General features: G+C 32.0%; 1 protein-coding gene across 1 annotated transcript; it reads right to left on the bottom strand.

The window, feature by feature from the left end:
* Positions 1 to 11444: 11444 nt before the first annotated feature.
* LOC7478178 (PHD finger protein Alfin1) lies at positions 11445 to 16079 on the bottom strand. The gene is made up of 5 exons (XM_002303180.4): positions 15769 to 16079; positions 15591 to 15623; positions 13639 to 13867; positions 12070 to 12199; positions 11445 to 11972 (listed from the first exon to the last, which is right to left on the bottom strand). Exons 1-5 carry the CDS (start codon positions 15863 to 15865, stop codon positions 11697 to 11699), a joined length of 765 nt encoding a protein of 254 aa, XP_002303216.1. The 5' UTR covers positions 15866 to 16079; the 3' UTR covers positions 11445 to 11696.
* Positions 16080 to 18141: the final 2062 nt, after the last annotated feature.

Genomic DNA, 18141 nt, shown 5'->3' with positions numbered 1-18141 from the left:
CTGTCACCTGCAACAAAAAGAAAACGCACAAACAATAATGGGTTTTAATCGTTCCCTTTCTTTAGATCGGACCATCCTCTGTCTTCTTTCTTCCTCCTGGTTCGTTTCCCTCTGCTGGTGGCAAATTCGGCCGTTGGCTCGCGGTCCAGACCTGCTACATGGGGTTGAACCGATGAAGAAGAGTCAGGTGACGAGGAAGGGGACGATCTGTGAGTTCACCCGTGTGTGGGTTGCCGATGTGTTCAGGCTGCTCCGGGTTGGTTTCGGTGGAGACCGGTCTACGCAATGATGGATTGTGGGCAATGGTGGCGCTAGCTGGAGGCGGTGGCTGGCCTCTGTGGAGGCCAATCTGCGGGGAGATGTAGGGGCTGTCTTGTGGGTCTGTGGGCGCCGCCGTGTGTTGGCTGCTGCTGGAGGCCGGTTGCAGAAGATGAAGAAGAGTGTTGCCCCGGCGCTGCTGTATATGGGCTGCTGGCTCACTGGCGGTGAAAACCGGCTGAGAAGAGAGTGAGGCAGATGAAGGAGAGGGGCTAGTTTCCCTCGGGTGGCAGGGGAAGAAAAGCCATTGGCTGGCAAGAGGGGGAGCGGGGGCGGCTGTGGCTCTTTTGGTCTCTCTGGTTCCTGACCTCAAAGGAGAAAGGGGGCGGTGTTTGGCCCAGAGAGGGAGAAGATTAGTCTGTGGTGGGCGGCGGCTGCATGGTTTATGAGGGAGAGTGGCTTCGGGTTTTTTTTTTAGGAAAAGGGGGGCGGCTGAGTGTGAGAGGGTTTAGGTTAGGGTTTTTTCTTTTGTTTTCCCCAAAATTTTCTCCGCCCCCATGCCTGTAAATTTTCTCCCCATCCATCAGTTTTTTTCACTGTAGCATGGTATTTATAAGAGAAGTATTGCTAGGTTTCCAAACTGGTCCCTCAACTTTTCTTTTTCCTTTCTTTTCTCTCTTTTTTTTTTGTAAATTTTGATTTTTCTTATTTTTTTGTATTTTTAAAGAGAGCAATATCAACATCGACTCAACAAAAAATCAGTGATTGTAAAATTAACGCGTTAAAAGTTAAACGCGTTCAAAATACCTTTGAAAATTTAAATTCTTATGAGATGACGTTGAAAATGCTAAAATGATGCAAATATATCAAAAATGCATTTTTTTGGGGTTTTCATTGTTTTTTTGCTATTTTTGTTTTTTTCTGAAAATTTATTAAAAATATGGGTCAAAAATTAAATATCAACCATTAATATAAAGAAAATGTCTTTGCCGTCTATAAACAAATGACAAATCACAGGCACCCTTTGCTTTCTATTTGGTGTCCAGCTTGCCAAGTCAGAGGACGGCCATACGGTGAAGTTATTGTTTCCCCTTACATTTGCGCTGCCTATTATTACCGTGCATCCATGGTATAAAAAAAGTAAACAATACGGCATTTACTTTGAAGAAATGTCATTCATTCATTTATTTTAAGTAAATTAAGCGGATGATGGTCCCGCTTAAGTTTTTATAGGAGAAGTTAATTAATTGGATAATAATTAAGTATAAATATTAATTTAAATTGGTAATGGCTGAATAATTTTTTTTTAATCTATATTCATTATAAAAACCTATATATAAATAGAAATCTGCAATATTTACTCATGTTTCATCATTTCTTTCTTCTTCTTTTTTAATATTTTCTATGTAAGTTTTTTTGTTTATATTTTTTTTATTAACGTAAGTGTCCGGGTTAACTTGTGCGTACCTCTCGACTAATTTTATAGACCCTGAAATTAACGATCATGTAAACCTCCAATGATCATCATATTAGCAAATACAGGACTCGAACTTGAGACCACAAGGAAAAAAAATCTCTTGATCCCAAACTTTTACCACGGACCATCTACTATATGGTTGTTTTGTTTATGTTTTTGCAAGGCAGAAAGATGCGTGAGGTTTTGAGAATATGACTAGGGGAATATTATTAAAAGAAAAACTCTCACTTTTTTTTACCTTACATTTTCCTTGTAATATTATTAATTGTTGTTTTGCGTAATCTAAAAATAAAGAAAAGTTTCTTAATAAGAAAATAAAAACAAACTTCAAGACACAGAGTCTCTTCTCATCACTCAAAATAAAAACAAATCCTAAAAAAAAATGTTTAAGAATAAATATTTTCAAGTGATCGCACTGGTTATAATATCATAAGATTTGAAAAACAATTATAAATTATAAATTATAAATTGAAAAGCATATACATGCATTTAATTAAATAAATCAAAAATCATATGTGTCATTAAATAAAAAAAACATTAACACTTCTATTCGACTCGCCTTGTTGCGGGTCGAATAATATTTGTTTTTAAGGCAAAAGAAAAAATGTGCGGATGTTATTAATATATTTTTTGAAATCGAGTAAATAATATAATTATAAATAAAAAAATTGATGTTTATATTTAATAAAATAAAATAAAGACCATATGTTTTAATAAAGATGTATAAGATCTTAAATTAATTTTAACGTAGTAGAAAAATAGAACAATATTGCAATTGCTACAATGAAACACCATTTACTTTTAGTTTTGTATAATGATTTATAAAAAAGTGTAAGGAAAGAAAAGAAAAAAAATACAAAAAATAAAGATAAGAACAAAAAGAAATGTATAAATAAGTCAAATGTAGAATGATAAATATTCCAAGTATAAAGAATAAAATATAATATTTTTTTTTTCAAAAAACATATATAGAAAAAAAACTAAAAAATATTACAAAAAAATAAAGATAAAAAAAAAATTGGTGATAAATAGATTAAGTATAAAGTGATAAATATACTAAGTATAATGAAAAAGAAAAGAAAAAAATCTACAAAAAAGAAAGAGATTTGTCATAAAAAAATTAATTATGTAATTTCTACTGTGAAAAAAGATTTCCTTTATATATATATATATTAACAATATTCTAAAAGGCGTGGGGAAAGTACTGTAGCTTTCCCCACGCCTTTTATTTTTGTTGTAAATGTATCAGTGTTTCACATCCACTGCACAGTGCAGTTCACTCTGAGCTGTCTTCCTTTTTTCTTTTTCTTTTTTCTTTTTAAATTTTTTGTTTTTTTTTTTCGTGTTATTTTTTCCGTCTTTTATGCCTTTATATGTTTTGTTTTGCTTTTTTCTTTGTGTTTTTTTTCTTTTAATGAATTTTTTTTGTTTAATTTAGTTTGTTAATGTTAATTTTTTTTATTTAGTTATCAGACTTTCATGACACGGATCCCGGGTTTGACGGGTTAACCTGGTTTAACGAGTTAACTCGAAATTTTTTTTTTGCTTTTTTTCTTTTTAATTAAATTTTTTCGTTTAGTTTAGTTTGTTAATGTTAAATTTCTTTCTATTTAATTATCAGACTTTCATGACATGTATCGCGGGCTTGATGGGTTAACCTGGTTTGACGGGTTAACCCAATTAATTCTGGGTTAACCCGTCAATTTTTTTTTCTATTTAGTTATCAAACTTTCATGATACGAATCACAGGTTTGACAAGTTAACCTGGTTTGAAGGGTTAACCTAGTTAATTCAGATTTTTTCTTTTTTCTTCATGTTGGTTTTTTTTTTCTTTGTTTTTTTTAATTAATCTATTTAATTATCATATTTTTATGACACAACCTTGTAGCCAGACCCACATCCAAGGCTCTTAGGTCCAATGTTGCAGCCAGATTCACTTAAACTTGATTCATATAAGTTTAATATTATTATTAATATTATCAAGATTACTCTTGGGTCAAGCGTTGCAGCTAGACCCAAGGCTCTTGGGTATATCTTTGCAGAAAAACCTAACACTCTTAGATCTTAGTTTTTTTTGATATTTTTTATGCAAGAAAAAAAAATAACTCGTGGCGTATGCTTTTGTTTTTTTATAAGCCTTTTACTGTGAACTGCATCGTGCAGTACACAGTAAAAAAGCTGATGCTTTTAGTTTCATTTTTTGTCTATAGTTTCTTAATATTAAATTTTTTCTGTTTAATTATCAAACTTTCATGACACAGATCCCAGATTTGACGGGTTAACCCAGTTGATTCAGATTTTTTTTCTTTTTCTTCATTAGTTTTTTTCTTCCTGTAGGGTTTTTTCTCTTTGCTTTTTTCTTTTTAATTATTTTTTAAAAAATTTAGTTCATTAATATTAAATCTTTTTTCTATTTAGTTATCACACTTCCATGACACGAATCCCAAGTTTGACAGGTTAATCTGATTTGACAGGTTAACTCAGTTGATTCATATTTTTTTCTTTTTCCTCATTAGTAAAAGGTAGATGCCTTTTGTTTGTTTGTTTTTTTTTTTCATTTTTAATTAATTGTTTTTGTTTAATTTAGATTGTTAATGTTCAATTTTTTTTCTTTGTTTTTTTTAATTAATCTATTTAATTATCACACTTTTATGACACGACCTTGCAGCCAGACCCACATCCAAGGCTATTAGGTTTGATATTGCAGTCAGACTTACTTAAACTTGGGCCATGTAAGTTTAATGTTATTATTAATATTATAAATATTACTCTTGGGTCAGGTGTTGCAGCTAAACCCAAGACTATTTGGTATAGCTTTGCAGAAAAACCTAACACTTTTAGATCTTAACTTTTTTTGATATTTTTTATGCAAAAAAAATAAAATAAAATTGACTCGCGGCATCGTCCGGGTCATGTAACTAGTACAGAACACTAAATGGTGTGGGGGAATCATTGTTCCCCCACACCAAAATCACTGTGGATTACAATAGTAATCCACAGTGCATTCCTCTTTCTTTCTTTTTTTTTTTTGTATTTTTTCTTTTTTTTTTCCAACTTTCCCCCCTTTTTTTTTTCAACTTTCCTCTATTTTTTTTCATTTATTTTTTATTTTTTTTCAAAATTATTTTTGTTGATTTTACTTTTTAAATATTGAATTGGTTAAAAAATTCGCTTTGTAATTTTTTTCCTTTAAAATACTGGGGATTACTGCGGTGTTTTCCCATATAGTTTTTCTATTTTATTTTTTTTATTTTTCAAAATTATATTTGTCAATTTTTTTAATATTGAGTTGGTTAAAAATTTTGCTTTATAATTTTTTCCCTTTAAAATACTGTGGATTGCTGCGGTGTTTTCCCACAAAGTTTTTCTTTTTTATTTTTTATTTTTCAAAATTATATTTGTCGATTTCTCCGCATGGTTTTTTTTTTCTCCGAAATTATCTTTTTTTATTTTATTTTTTAATATTGAGCTGGTTAAAAATTACAGTTACAATATGTGAGGAAAGCACTGTAACTTCGCAAATTACTGTGGATTGCTACAATGTTTTTTTCCACATGGTTTTTTTATGTTTTGTTATGTTTTTTCCTAAAATTATCTTTGTCAATTTTATTTTTAAATATTAAGCTTGTTAAGAATTGCAATTACAAGTAAATACAAATTTTTCCTCACAAAACTCTATGGATTGATACAGTTTTTCTTCACATGGTTTTTTTTCCAATTTCTTTTGTGTTTTCTTTTCTTGTAATATTTTTTTTTTAAATTATCATCGTCGATTTTTTTTCTTTATATTGAATTGGTTAGAATTTAACTTTGTAATAAATCTTAATCATGTTGGGAAAGCACTGTAGCTTTCCTCACAAAATATTGTGGATTGCTACAATGTCTCTCCACATGGTTTTTTTTTCTTATAATTTTTTTCAAATTATCTTTGTCAATTTTATTTTTTAATATTGAGTTGTTTGAGAATTATAATTACAAGTTATTACAAATAAGGCTAAATCATGTGGGGAAGCACTGTAGCTTTCATTATAAAACACTGTGAATTGCTATAGTGTTTCCAACATGATTTCCCCCCTTTTTTTGGTGTTTTTTTGTTATTGTTTTTTCTAAAATTGTCTCTGTCGATTTTTTTTTAATATTGAGCTAATTAAAAATTTAGCTTTGTAAATTTTTTTTTCTTTAAAACACTGTGAATTGTTACAGTGTTTTCCCATATGATTTTTTTCCAAAATTATCTTTGTCGATTGTTTTTTAATATTGAGTTGGTTAAGAATTATAATTACAATAAAACTAAATCATATGAGAAAAGCGTTGTAGTTTTTCTCACAAAACACTGTGGCTTTCTATAATATTTCTCTAAATGGTTTTTTATTTTATTTTATTGGGGAAAACACTGTTGTTTTCCTCACAAAACATTGTCAATTGCTACAACGTTTTTCCTCATGAGTGTTTTTTATTATATTTCTCTTTGTTGATTTTTTTTTTACTATTAAGTTGGTAGAGAATTTAGCTTTGTAATTGTTTTTGCTTTTTATTAACAGAAAAGCTAAATCATGTGGCGAGAGCACTGTATCTTTCCTTACAAAACACTGTAAATTGCTACAAATTATTTTGTTCAATTTCTAAGTTTTTGATCACCAACACAACTTTTTTTTCCGTCATGAAATATTTGCTCCATCATACCTTTAGTTTCTATTACTTATCTAGTGCTGATTTACAATTACAACACTATCAAATATTTTTTTTTTATAAACCCGCAGCAGCACGCAGACATATCATCTTTTATATATATATATATATATATATATATATATATATATATATGGAGTACCACTTAACAAGGACTTTAACTATTCAATTGAATTCTTGTGGCTCAAGCGGCAGCTAGCTTTTACACGACCATGAGAAGATTATATGTATATGGTCTTTGAAAAGTTATAAATTATAATTTTTGAAAATAACATATAAAAAGAAATTATGATATTAGCTTTTTAAAATATCATTAAATATTTACAGCCACATATATAGCCGCAGTCTAAAATAATGATATTAATTTCCAAATGGGCACTAAATGGTACCCTTTCTTGTTTCTTGACAGGAGAAGTCCAAAACAAACGAGACAGGCATTGTTCGTCTGCATATATTTGTTAAAGAGCAACATTTATGGTTAATTAAAGCCACCAGAGAACTTGTCCAAGCATTGACAGCTACGGCATTCGTCCATTATAATGCAAAAACTAGCGCCTCCAGATCATGTCGAGAGAAAAAGCTTCAGCGAATTCGTGATGGAAAACGTCCTGATCCCACCATTGTAGTTGTGGTGGTGAGATTAGGGATATGATAATGAAGACACGTTCAGATGCACGAGCAGATCAATATCAGAGAGAAGTGCATGGAGGAGGCCTTTGTGTTTTGAGAAAAATCCTCAAGGATTGTTGAAGGCTTGCCAAACTGGTTCAATGAAATCGTGGAGGTGATTGTCACCATGGGATTGCGACCGATCCGTGTTGAAGGCATGGCTTGCCGAACTGGTTCAAATTAACTTCATCGAAGCTGAGCAAACGAAAGGATCATAACAAAACTTGACATTAATGAAGGAAGTAGACCAGTGTTCCTTTATGTTTTAAATCTGTTTCCTCTTCTCCTCCACTTACCCTCATAAACGTAAATGAAAAGAGGAAGAAAAATGATGGGTAAACCCTAACCCTGTGTTGTGCGTCCGATCGAGAATAGAAAGAACAACATGTTTCTCAGCAACTTATCGCGCGCATACATAATAACCCTAACACACCAATATCAAAGCAAATGGTTATATGTATATATATAGCTTGGACTGCCGGTGGTAATATTTCTGTTGGTTCCAACATCTGATCCATTCAAGCACCTAACTAGGTTTAGTGGCATGCAGGGCAATATTCGGCCCTTATAATATACTCATGATCTTGTGGGTGTGCTAGCTAGTGGTTGCTTTTGATTGGTTTCCGCAGTCTATAAATAACCAATTAAAGATCGATGCAGTTTACTGATCTCGTAGTATTCAAAGATATGGAAGCATTAATTATGCCCCAGCTCAGAGCACTGCTTGTACCCACCTGCGGCTGTCTTCAACTTGAAAGAGGCCCCAAGAGGGCAGCTGAACGGAGGAGGTGGGCTCACTGTTTCGTTTCTCAAGAGGGTGTTTTGAAGAGCGGTGGATTGCGCGGTTTCTTCCAAACTCCCTTTTATTAATGTTTGGTTAAAAATTGAATTGTGATTTTGCATGTGGATCCCATGATAAATATGAGGTCTGGCCTCAGTTAATGAGAAGTACTTCAAAGATGCTTTTCACGTGAAACAATTGGTCATGAGGTAAATCAAACAATGTAATTGTGGTTGCTTTTTGCCGTTGAAATTCTTGGACAAATCTGGCCTCCCCATCAAAGCACATTAAAACACCGCAACCCATCTCTCTGATTTTTTTGCTGCATCATCTCCTCCGACCTTGCATAAGCCATCACTCTCCCTACAAATTTGATGCAGATCTGAATTAATATCAGTCAATGAAGACACCAACTTGCCTTTCAGTTTCCTATGCTTTCAGTAAAAGTTTTGGCTGATGCCATTCTTTTGTTGTGCTTTCACTAAAGATGTGGCGGTAAGTTCTAGCTCCTACCAGGACGAAAAGGTAGGTGAAGGGTAAAAGTTTTGTGTTAATACGGCCATGTGGTTTCTACAGAAAAAATAGATTTCTTGCTGTGTTTTTGGTACTTGCTTGTCCTCATGCATCAACTATTTTTTTTTTTTTAGTTTAATATGGGTGTTCGGGCCAGCTTACACGCACCTCGACTAATCCCACGGACTCTGAAGTTAATGATCATGTAAGTCTTCAATAGCCATCATATGCATCAACTATGTTTTGGAAGGCTTAGTGCTTGGTCTTTATGTATCAAATGGAAAGATATCACTTGTAAGATTTTCGGTGTTGAGAACAACCAACAAATCAGAAAAAATAATTTAATAATATATATTCATCACTATACAATGTCATTGAACGTGTCATTAGAGTTTGAAAACAAAAATAAAGAATTTTACAGTTTAATTGAACTTGTCGAATGAATTTCTTACATGATAAAATTATAGATAGTTTAGTGGAATAATAAAAAATATTTTTCATAAAGTGTTGTTTATTTCATGATGTAGTAGTAGTTAAATCTACAATATTTTAATTAAAAACCATCAATATTATAATATATATATATATATTCTTTTTAGTCATTTTATCATCAAACTTCAATTTAAAATGTATTTTTAATCAAATATATTAAATAATTTTTTATTTAACTTCAATTTCAATAACAGTTTTAACTAAACATATATTTTATCAAAACAATTTCAAATTAAACACACACACACACACACACACACACACACACACACACACACACACACACACACACACACACACCCTTGCCTTCCTGGGGCCTGTTTTTTATTCAATGATTGATGTAACTATATCCTTTCGAGGAAGAGCACGGGTTTTTATTCAAAAAAACGTAAATGATTTGGTTATTTCAGTACTGTCTGTCACTATCTCTATATGTCGTGGAGATTTATTTAATATTAGAAAAAAGGTACAAATAATGACCTGAATGGCACTTTCGTAATTTCGACCCACTTTCTTATTTCCACGTTAAATAGAAAACAACAAATCTTAATCACTTGATGTCCCTTGAGAACCGGTTGGTATCAATTTTCCTCTTTCACACCAATAGAAACGGTCTCATTATGACATTCAATTGCCAAAATAAATAAATAAATAAATAAAAATGATTTACAATTATATAGAGCCTTTGGAACCAACGAACGAGGACATTCACATCACTTCATTTTAGGGTCCGGAACAAGTCACCATGGTGCCCTTGATATCAAGGTTATTAATAATGCGCTTTTTTTTTAATAAATACAGAAAATATAATGTAAACTTAGATTATAAAATTAAATTGTAAAATTATAATTAACTTTTTAACTAATTATATATTAACAATTCCAGTTAAAAAATTAAATTATATTAAAATCTGATAAATAGAATCAACAATATTATATAATCAATGAGTGATATAAGTAAAACGAGAGAAATAGATAATATAATTCAAGAAATTAATGACATGAATAAATAAAATGTCTCATAATAAAACTTTGCAATATAGGGGATCATTAAATGGTAGGAAGTACGCAAGAACCTGACGACAACTTTATTGTTTCCATAAAAAACAAGTTCTAATGGATTCATTTTGGGTTGCAAGCTAATGGACATAAACTTGTAATTAACTAACATAAGTTCAATAATGAAATAAACTCATAAACAATGTCTAATGCACCAAAACAAACCCAAATTAAAAATAATTATTCAAAAATAAATAAATAAATAAATAAAATAGTATAATAAAAACAAAGTTTTCATGCTAAAATTTCTCAATGTGGCCCGAATCTTCAATTTTCACATATTCTTGGTAGATTTCAGTCTTGATTTCAAACATGTTGTTCTCTCTTGTTTGGATGAATTACCGTGTGTCTACTATATATGGTTGAAATGCTTGAGATGTCTAGTTTTCAGCACAACTTGAATCGCAGGAAAACTCTACTTATAGCTCTAGATATGTCTCAAATAGTATATGAAGATCTAGTTTGGAAGATTTGACAAGATTCATTTAGTAACTTCGATCATTTAAAATAATATGTTCCTGAACTTTATTTAACCTGAAACTTTACAACAATATAATTTGATATGTCTAGTATTTCTCTATAAAATTATAGCTCCATCTGATATATGGTATGAGAAATATATCTAATCTCGTAAAATTAGTCAACAAATATTTTAAGATCAAATTAAAACCTAACTTGATAAATTTAGTAAACCTGTAAAATAAAACTGAATTTATCAATTTTGTATAAATCAAGTCTGATTCTACTGGGTTTTTGAGAATTTAGATCAATTTTGCATTGTTAGAATTTTGACAACAATGATTGATATAGCTGCCTGAAACCATTTCAAAACGATTTAAAATGGGCGGAAGCTACCAACCCCATGGCCATGGTCAAGTCAAGACACCAAACTTATTCAATGCCAACCAATGAAGACCATTACCAACTCAAATTTCATGATAACCTACAAATTACAAACAGAAATGAACCATTATCTCTCTAAAAAGACCATAACAATCAAAGCACCATGGTTTGTACCAATCTAAGAGAACTCACACCCCTTGGTGAGTGAGACCGTCGCCTTTACAAGTTTTTCAATTTCAGCTCACCCCATTACCAGTCCACCGCCCGTCAGGTAAGCCTTCAGCATCTCTGGCGCTCCTCAAGGACCAAGCCGTATAAAAGACACGTCGTCTTGACTGAAAAAATATTTGCATTTTCCAATCTATTTATCTCATGGAACAGTAGTAACACATACAGCTAGCATCTGACAAAAATTCTTTGTAGTTCAGAATGTTGAGCTACTAGTGCTCTCTTCAAGCTCCTGAGGGTGAATTGCTTGCCTCCCTTACTCGATCCAGCTACATTTGTTCCCATACTTTGGAGCTCCTCGCTTCAAATCCCCTTTTGTTAGAATTTTTTTTTCAAAAAAAAAAGAAAAAGAAAAGATTTCAACCCGTCGACCTGGAGGAAGGGGAGGGGAGTCACTAGGGAGGAAATCGTGGAGAAAAAAAATTGCATCCACGCAAACCAAAAAAATGCAGCAACATATAAATAGAATAGCTATAGTTGCCACCGGCTATTCAGAAACACAATTCCCAAGAAAGATTGACAGAAGGAACCATGAGTAGCCAAACTTAAAAATCCAATCTGCAGTCATTCGAATTCATTGACTAAAGTAGGCAACTGGCTCTGATCAACTTTAAAACGTTAAAGAAAAAGTTCTACCCCTTGTCTGCTTTGTTTAAGTGATGTCCATCTTCGACTTCAGCATCTAACTTTAAACTCTAGCCCTCTTGCCACTGCAACTTGGGCACTTGTACTGCTTGATATGCTCAGCTTTGGCAGGTGTAATCTTGACGCATTTCCCATGGAACCATTTCTCGCAAATATCACAGCAAATCCAGAATTCATCAGTGCCATAGCTTTCACCACATGCTCCGCAAGTAGCACCCTGTTCGTCATCTTCTTCTTCCTCTTCCCCACTCTCATAGTCTTCCTTGGGTGGTGCAGATACCTTTACTGCCTTAGTCTGGGACTCAGGTTGCCGGGATTGCTTAAAGGCCACATTCGAACAGTAAAAGAAATTGTAAACAGAACAGCATTGAGGAAGGAGTATCCGATAGAATTAAATGCAACTCATAACTTCTTACCATCTTCCCGCTTGATTTGCTTTTGCCACTGTTGTTGTGAGTGGCAGATTGGTCCTTAGGTTGCTTAACATTTCCGGACACAACCTCGAATATTGTGGGGAGCTCATTTATCATCTGGAAAAGCCTCTTCCTGTCAAGTCAAAGTTCAATTACAATTAGAATGACATTCTTTTATTTATTTATTGCATCTCAAGTTGCTCGTTAGAGAAGGGGGATTGTTTGACATGGGGATATGTTCAACGTGAAATAGTAATGGCTCTTGTGCTGGGAAATTAAGAAGTGCAGGGTGAAGCCTTCCTTACTGTGATAGGAAATGTTCAACTCTATTACATAGAAAAAAACAAAATAAATATGAAAAGAATTAAAAGCAGCAAGAATAGGGTAAAATATGAACAGAAGAAACACAAAATAACAAGAAAAGAGATCAAAAGAAAATAAGAGGAAAAGGAGTTCAATTGAAGGATTGGGAGTCTAAATGACAATATTTTTAAGACTGAGATGTAAAATTTTATCACTAGAAATATACAAAGAGTTGTTAGATCTTTCAGATCCCCGGCAAAAGATTTCATTACCTTGTTTTCCATGTGTAGTTCATGCCCAAACCAAGCAAATTCCATCTGATTTTAAAGACAAGAAAATTCTAGAAAAGAAGAGAAGCTATTGCACAATCTCTTAGTCAAGCAGAATAACTGATACAAGGTAAATGGAGTGAATGTCAAGGTAGATAATTTCTTGATCACTGGTTTAAATCATGTAAATAGTTTCTTGATCGCTGGTTTGATGATTGCACAAACACTTAACCCCACATCCAATCATCATGTTCAACTAGCTAGAAAGAAAGAAAGCTCGCACTTTCATCTCAAAGTGTGCTAAGATTTCATCAGCTCCCTTTTCTAATAAAAGCACTTCTTAAGAGAAAGGAAGCACCAGAGTGATTTGAGCCCATGGAAACAAATAAACTACAAATAGAAGGAAAATGATTCCATTCCAAAATATTAATAATATTTTAGTTCTTCTAGATACAAGTATGCAAATCAATAATGGTGTGTTTATCCTTCAAGTCTCTAAAATTATCATTGGGCTAGTATAAATATGGGTCTTGAAAGTATTGTAATCCAAGTCCATAGGACTTCCTCTCATTTGAGAGCAACATAATATAAGAATGAGAGATGTGTTCAACCATGCTTTCCTCCTCTTCCCAGCTTTTTCTAACACTAGATATTTCCTGGGTTCATGTCAACCGCCAACTATGTATGTGGGCATAACTGGATGATAGATCACAAGCAAAGTGAAAGCTAAATTAAAATCCAAAAACAAGTCAATCCAAAGCAAAATGTGCAGATAAGACACAAGCAGCATGCCAGATACTGGGCAGTTTACTCAGTTGATAGGAAGAACAAAACTAGAAACCTACCAGAAGAGTTTATGCCCAGGTGAAATTATACATTTCAGGGAAAATACAATGACATGGTTTGCACTTGTAAATTTTAAATCTATACTTGGCAAGATCAGCAGTAAACTAAAACAGTAACTTACAGCCATATTGCCAAGAAGAAAATTGGACCATACCTTTCATTCTTCCCAAACCCAAAACGTGCACCAAAATAAAATGCAACAGCAAGCAACCATGAATCGCTGTGAACTGCAACAAGGGATAACCAGTCTTTCTCTTGCATCCCATCCCTAGCAAAATTTATACCTAGTGCAGGCTCAGGAAGCTCAGGAGGCACCTCCTCCACAGGCAGATTAACTTCCCATGTTTCATTTGGGAGTCCATATAGGCACAAGTTCTCCTTATCTGCAAACTCATATTTGATATATCATCAGAAAGCTGAAATATTCAAACTTGCAAGAAATTTCATGCTAGCTGATAACTCATGCAAATGCTTAAGCAACTGTAAGATTGACCAATCATTTGGTAGTAACAATAACTGTGCAAAATAGATTATATATAGCTATGAACTTAATGTAACTGATCTCAAATTCAAAATCATGAATAAAGCAATGAGCCAACTCTGTGACTCAAAAGGGATGATAGTTAAGAATACGTTTTTTTTTCAAGTGCTAGAGGACCATAAATGTCCAGGAATTAGATGCATTTTAGGATGAGAATTTATGTCACTTTCCCAAACACTTTCTAAAGAGAAAGCGCTAAAAGCAAGCATATATACCATGAGAACCAGTATAAATATCCCAAAAATCCCTACCCAGCTATAAATGCAGAAATGATCTTGAAACTAAGGTAAGACACGAAGATGCATTTATTCATTCAAAATAAATATAATCAATCACAGAGATTTCCACAAGCATATATATAATGGGTGGACTAGGTGCACACACTATAATTCCCGCAAAACCATTGACCTCCAACCTTCTTTTAAAGTTCAGGTAAGAGATATCTTCCCCAATCTGACTAAAAAGAATCAAATAAATATAAATAAAATGCAATAAAATTGCTACTTGAAAAGCATTTCATTACACAAAGCACACAGAAGAAGCTGTAAATTATAATAGTTGAAATTCCTGCAACTTAAGATAAGCAGAAATTGCATCAATAAAAAAAGATATGGCTTAATTCTTTCTTTTGAGACAATGATGCAAACAAACACTTTCTCGTCCAGAACTTTCCATACTATATATATATATATATATATATATATGTGGACAAACATGAGCACACACCTGCACATGCTATGATAATTATTTCCAGAGTCTATACGCATAGTTTCTTTAATTCAGTCCAACAGCAGAGCAAGCTAAAGCCTGAGAACAATCACCCATGCACATGGATGTCTTAAATTCCCAAATGGTAAGTTTTCTCAAAAAGGTGAAATAATGAAATAGCACATTGCTCACTGTGATTTTAAACTGAATTGTAAAGCTCTGCAATCTGTATTTGAGGTGATTATTGCAGATATAGTAAACATAACATGATCAATAATTAATTTGTCAAAGAAAGTAGTCTCATGTCAGGCTTGCAGCAGTATGAGTGAACAACAGATGTCAATTAGCAGAAACTATTGAACTAAAGGAAGTAATGGGCCACTTTAAAACACTAGAGAATGGGGATTATATCAGATTACGCAGACATAAGCAGTGAAGTTTGCAGTCACAGCATGCCTCAGCTGATCTGATTTTGAGATTTCTATACATGAAACACTCGTTTGCGAATAAGAAACAACTAGGAAATTAGACTGGAAAAAATTACTGAAAAAAACAACAACTGTATTGTGTTAAAATCAAAACCATAGTAAGCACAATTAACACAGTACTTTCACTTCTCACAAAATCACTCAGCGGTTTGTGGGGTATTAAGGCAGTGAAAACATAGCTTAATAACACAGCAACAGCAATAGAGAGACAAAGGTTATGACATCCTCAACTCAAACATACCCAAATTCGAAAAAAGAAAAATTGATACTCTAAAGTCTAAACCATCAAAAACACCTTAAAATAACAAAATTCACGTAAAACATTCATAACTTTAAAATAAAGAAAATTAAAAAGAGAGAGAAACCCACCAGGGTCACACTGCTGGTAAAACTTCTCAACATCTGCAGAAAACAAACAAACAAACAAACCCAAGAGTGAATTAAAAAAAGAAACAAACAAACCGAACCCATTAAGCAAATATAGAGATAAAGCATAAAAAAGAAGCTAAATTAGTCCAAAAATAATAATAATAAAAAAAAAACAAACCGGTAGTGAGAGCCTTGATTAAACCAGAGCGTCTTCCTTTAAAATCACTAAAAACTTCTTCAACAGTTCGCGGTATTGGGTGCGGTATTGCCTCCATTCACAATCTCTATCTGTCTACAAAATTAGATAATGATAATAATGCAGTTTATTGGGTCTTAGTTGAAGGAAGGAAGGAATTAATTAGGGTTTTCGGGTGCTGGTTAATGGGAATTTTGCTTGTTCCTCCTACTCCTAGGGTTCCCTGCTCTCTTGTTTTCGTTTCCCTGTCTTAATTTTTTCCGATTTAATTTGTGGGCGAAGATAGACGGACTCTTTTTATTTTAATATATATATATATATATATATATATATATATATATATATATATATATATATATATATATATATATATATAAAGAGTCCGTCTAAGGTATACAAGTTATTTTGATATTTATTTTATATAAAAAAATTAAAATATAAATTTAAAAGCCTTTATATATATTTAATTAAATAAATTAATAATTATCTATGTAAATAAATAAATAAATATTGTTAATAATAAAAAAAACTTAAAAATTAAATATAAATCAAGATATTTAATCACATAAAATAAGATATTTATCCAAATATTTTTTTAAATTTATTTATTTAAATCAATAAAAAAATAAACTCACAAAAAAAAAAACTCATAAATTAAAAGTTAAAAACAAATGAAATTAATTGAATAAACTTACACCTTAAAAAAACATTACACAAGACCAAACCTATGAGAAATATAATTAAAAAATAAATATTTTTTATTTTAAAAAATAAAATTTATTTATATATATAAAAAAATTTATTGATGAATTAGAATAATATATTGAAAATCAAACACAAATAATTTTTTTTTAAAAAAACATATATTAAAAATAAAACATGCAAAACTTGTGATCTAGATCATAAGATTAGGATAAACTAATAAAAAAAATAAAAGATAATCACAAAACCAATATTAAAAAAAACTAATGCGCAACGATAAGATTGTACGAAATTGAATCCCCAACAAATCAATTGTCGAAAGATAAATCCAGAAAAAAAATAATAATAAAATGATTTAAAAAATGAGTGTGAAAATAAATAAAGAATTAATTAGAGGGGAAACAAAAATTTTCAATTGAAATTTTTTCAAAAAATTAATTAGCATCTAAAATGATGGTGGAAGGTCAGGTTTGACCACAAGATGATGTCGAATGCAATGCCTAAATGACGCAAACGCCACCAATTCGTTAGCATGAGCCTAGCACGAACCAACAACTCTGATTAAAACTTTTTTAAAATCAATGTAAAAATACTAAAATGCCCTCTATGACCTTAATAATTACCCAAAAAACCTCTGTGAAAGTAAAAAAAAAATACATCTGAAAGCAAACCTAATTTTTTAATATTTTCTAAGATCAAATTCGTATTTTTACTACACATGAAGAATTGAAACACCAAATTGGATCATAGAGGTAAAAAAATATTTTTACTATGCAAAAAAAACTTAGATACCCTCAAATAATATTTTAATGACCAATGAGCCAAAGAAAAAGACCAAAGCACCCCCACAAACAAAGTCACTATTTTTTTTTCACTCAAGGATAAAATAGTAATTTAACTATAGCACTCCACTATAATTTCTGGCTATTACTACACTAAAACAACCACTCTTCCCATGTGTGTGTGTGTGTGTATATATATATATATTATTAAATAATTAATATATATTAAAAGGTTAATTGAGAATTGGATTTCATAGTTTTTTTTATTTGTTTTTTAGGAGGTTATTACAGTTTTATAATCTAGGTCGCCGGTTAGGTCATTTGACTTAGTGATGTGCATCATGGGAATTATAATCCATCTTGTAAGGCTAAAACTAATGTGCAAGAGGATTCAGATGGTCCAATGACAAGAGCGAGAGCGAAACAACTACAAAGGGCCTTGACGAGTCAAATTGGAATGATTGAAGCTGCGTCAGAGTTAAAAATTAGCAATCAGTTTGAAATTGGTTCAAGGATGTTTATTTGCCTACAATTGGAACTTAGAGATGAGAAAAGCCCTTAATTGTTCTTTTGATGCTGGGCTACTCGAATTTGGGTTGATATGCAAATAAGTGAAGGAATTGATGTTGTTTATGGTCAGAACAGCAAATGAATTTGAACCCGAATTTGAAGTCATCCATTGCATGTGAAAACAAGACTAATCAAGGTGGATTTCAAGTTCAGAACGTGTTCTTTCTAGATTGTCAAACCATGATTGTATTGGACTTTTGTGTAAGAAGATATGGTTGTTTTAAATTTGGTCTGTTTGTGTTAGAAAGGTCAAAAAACGTGTGCTAGTTAATTTGTCTAGGTTAGTTTGTCAAAGTCTGTT

This window comes from Populus trichocarpa, chromosome 3, assembly GCF_000002775.5.
Source record: "Populus trichocarpa isolate Nisqually-1 chromosome 3, P.trichocarpa_v4.1, whole genome shotgun sequence".
Classification (NCBI taxonomy): Eukaryota; Viridiplantae; Streptophyta; class Magnoliopsida; order Malpighiales; family Salicaceae; genus Populus; species Populus trichocarpa.
Note: the sequence above shows the minus strand (reverse complement) of the source record. Positions and strands in the feature narration are given on the sequence as shown.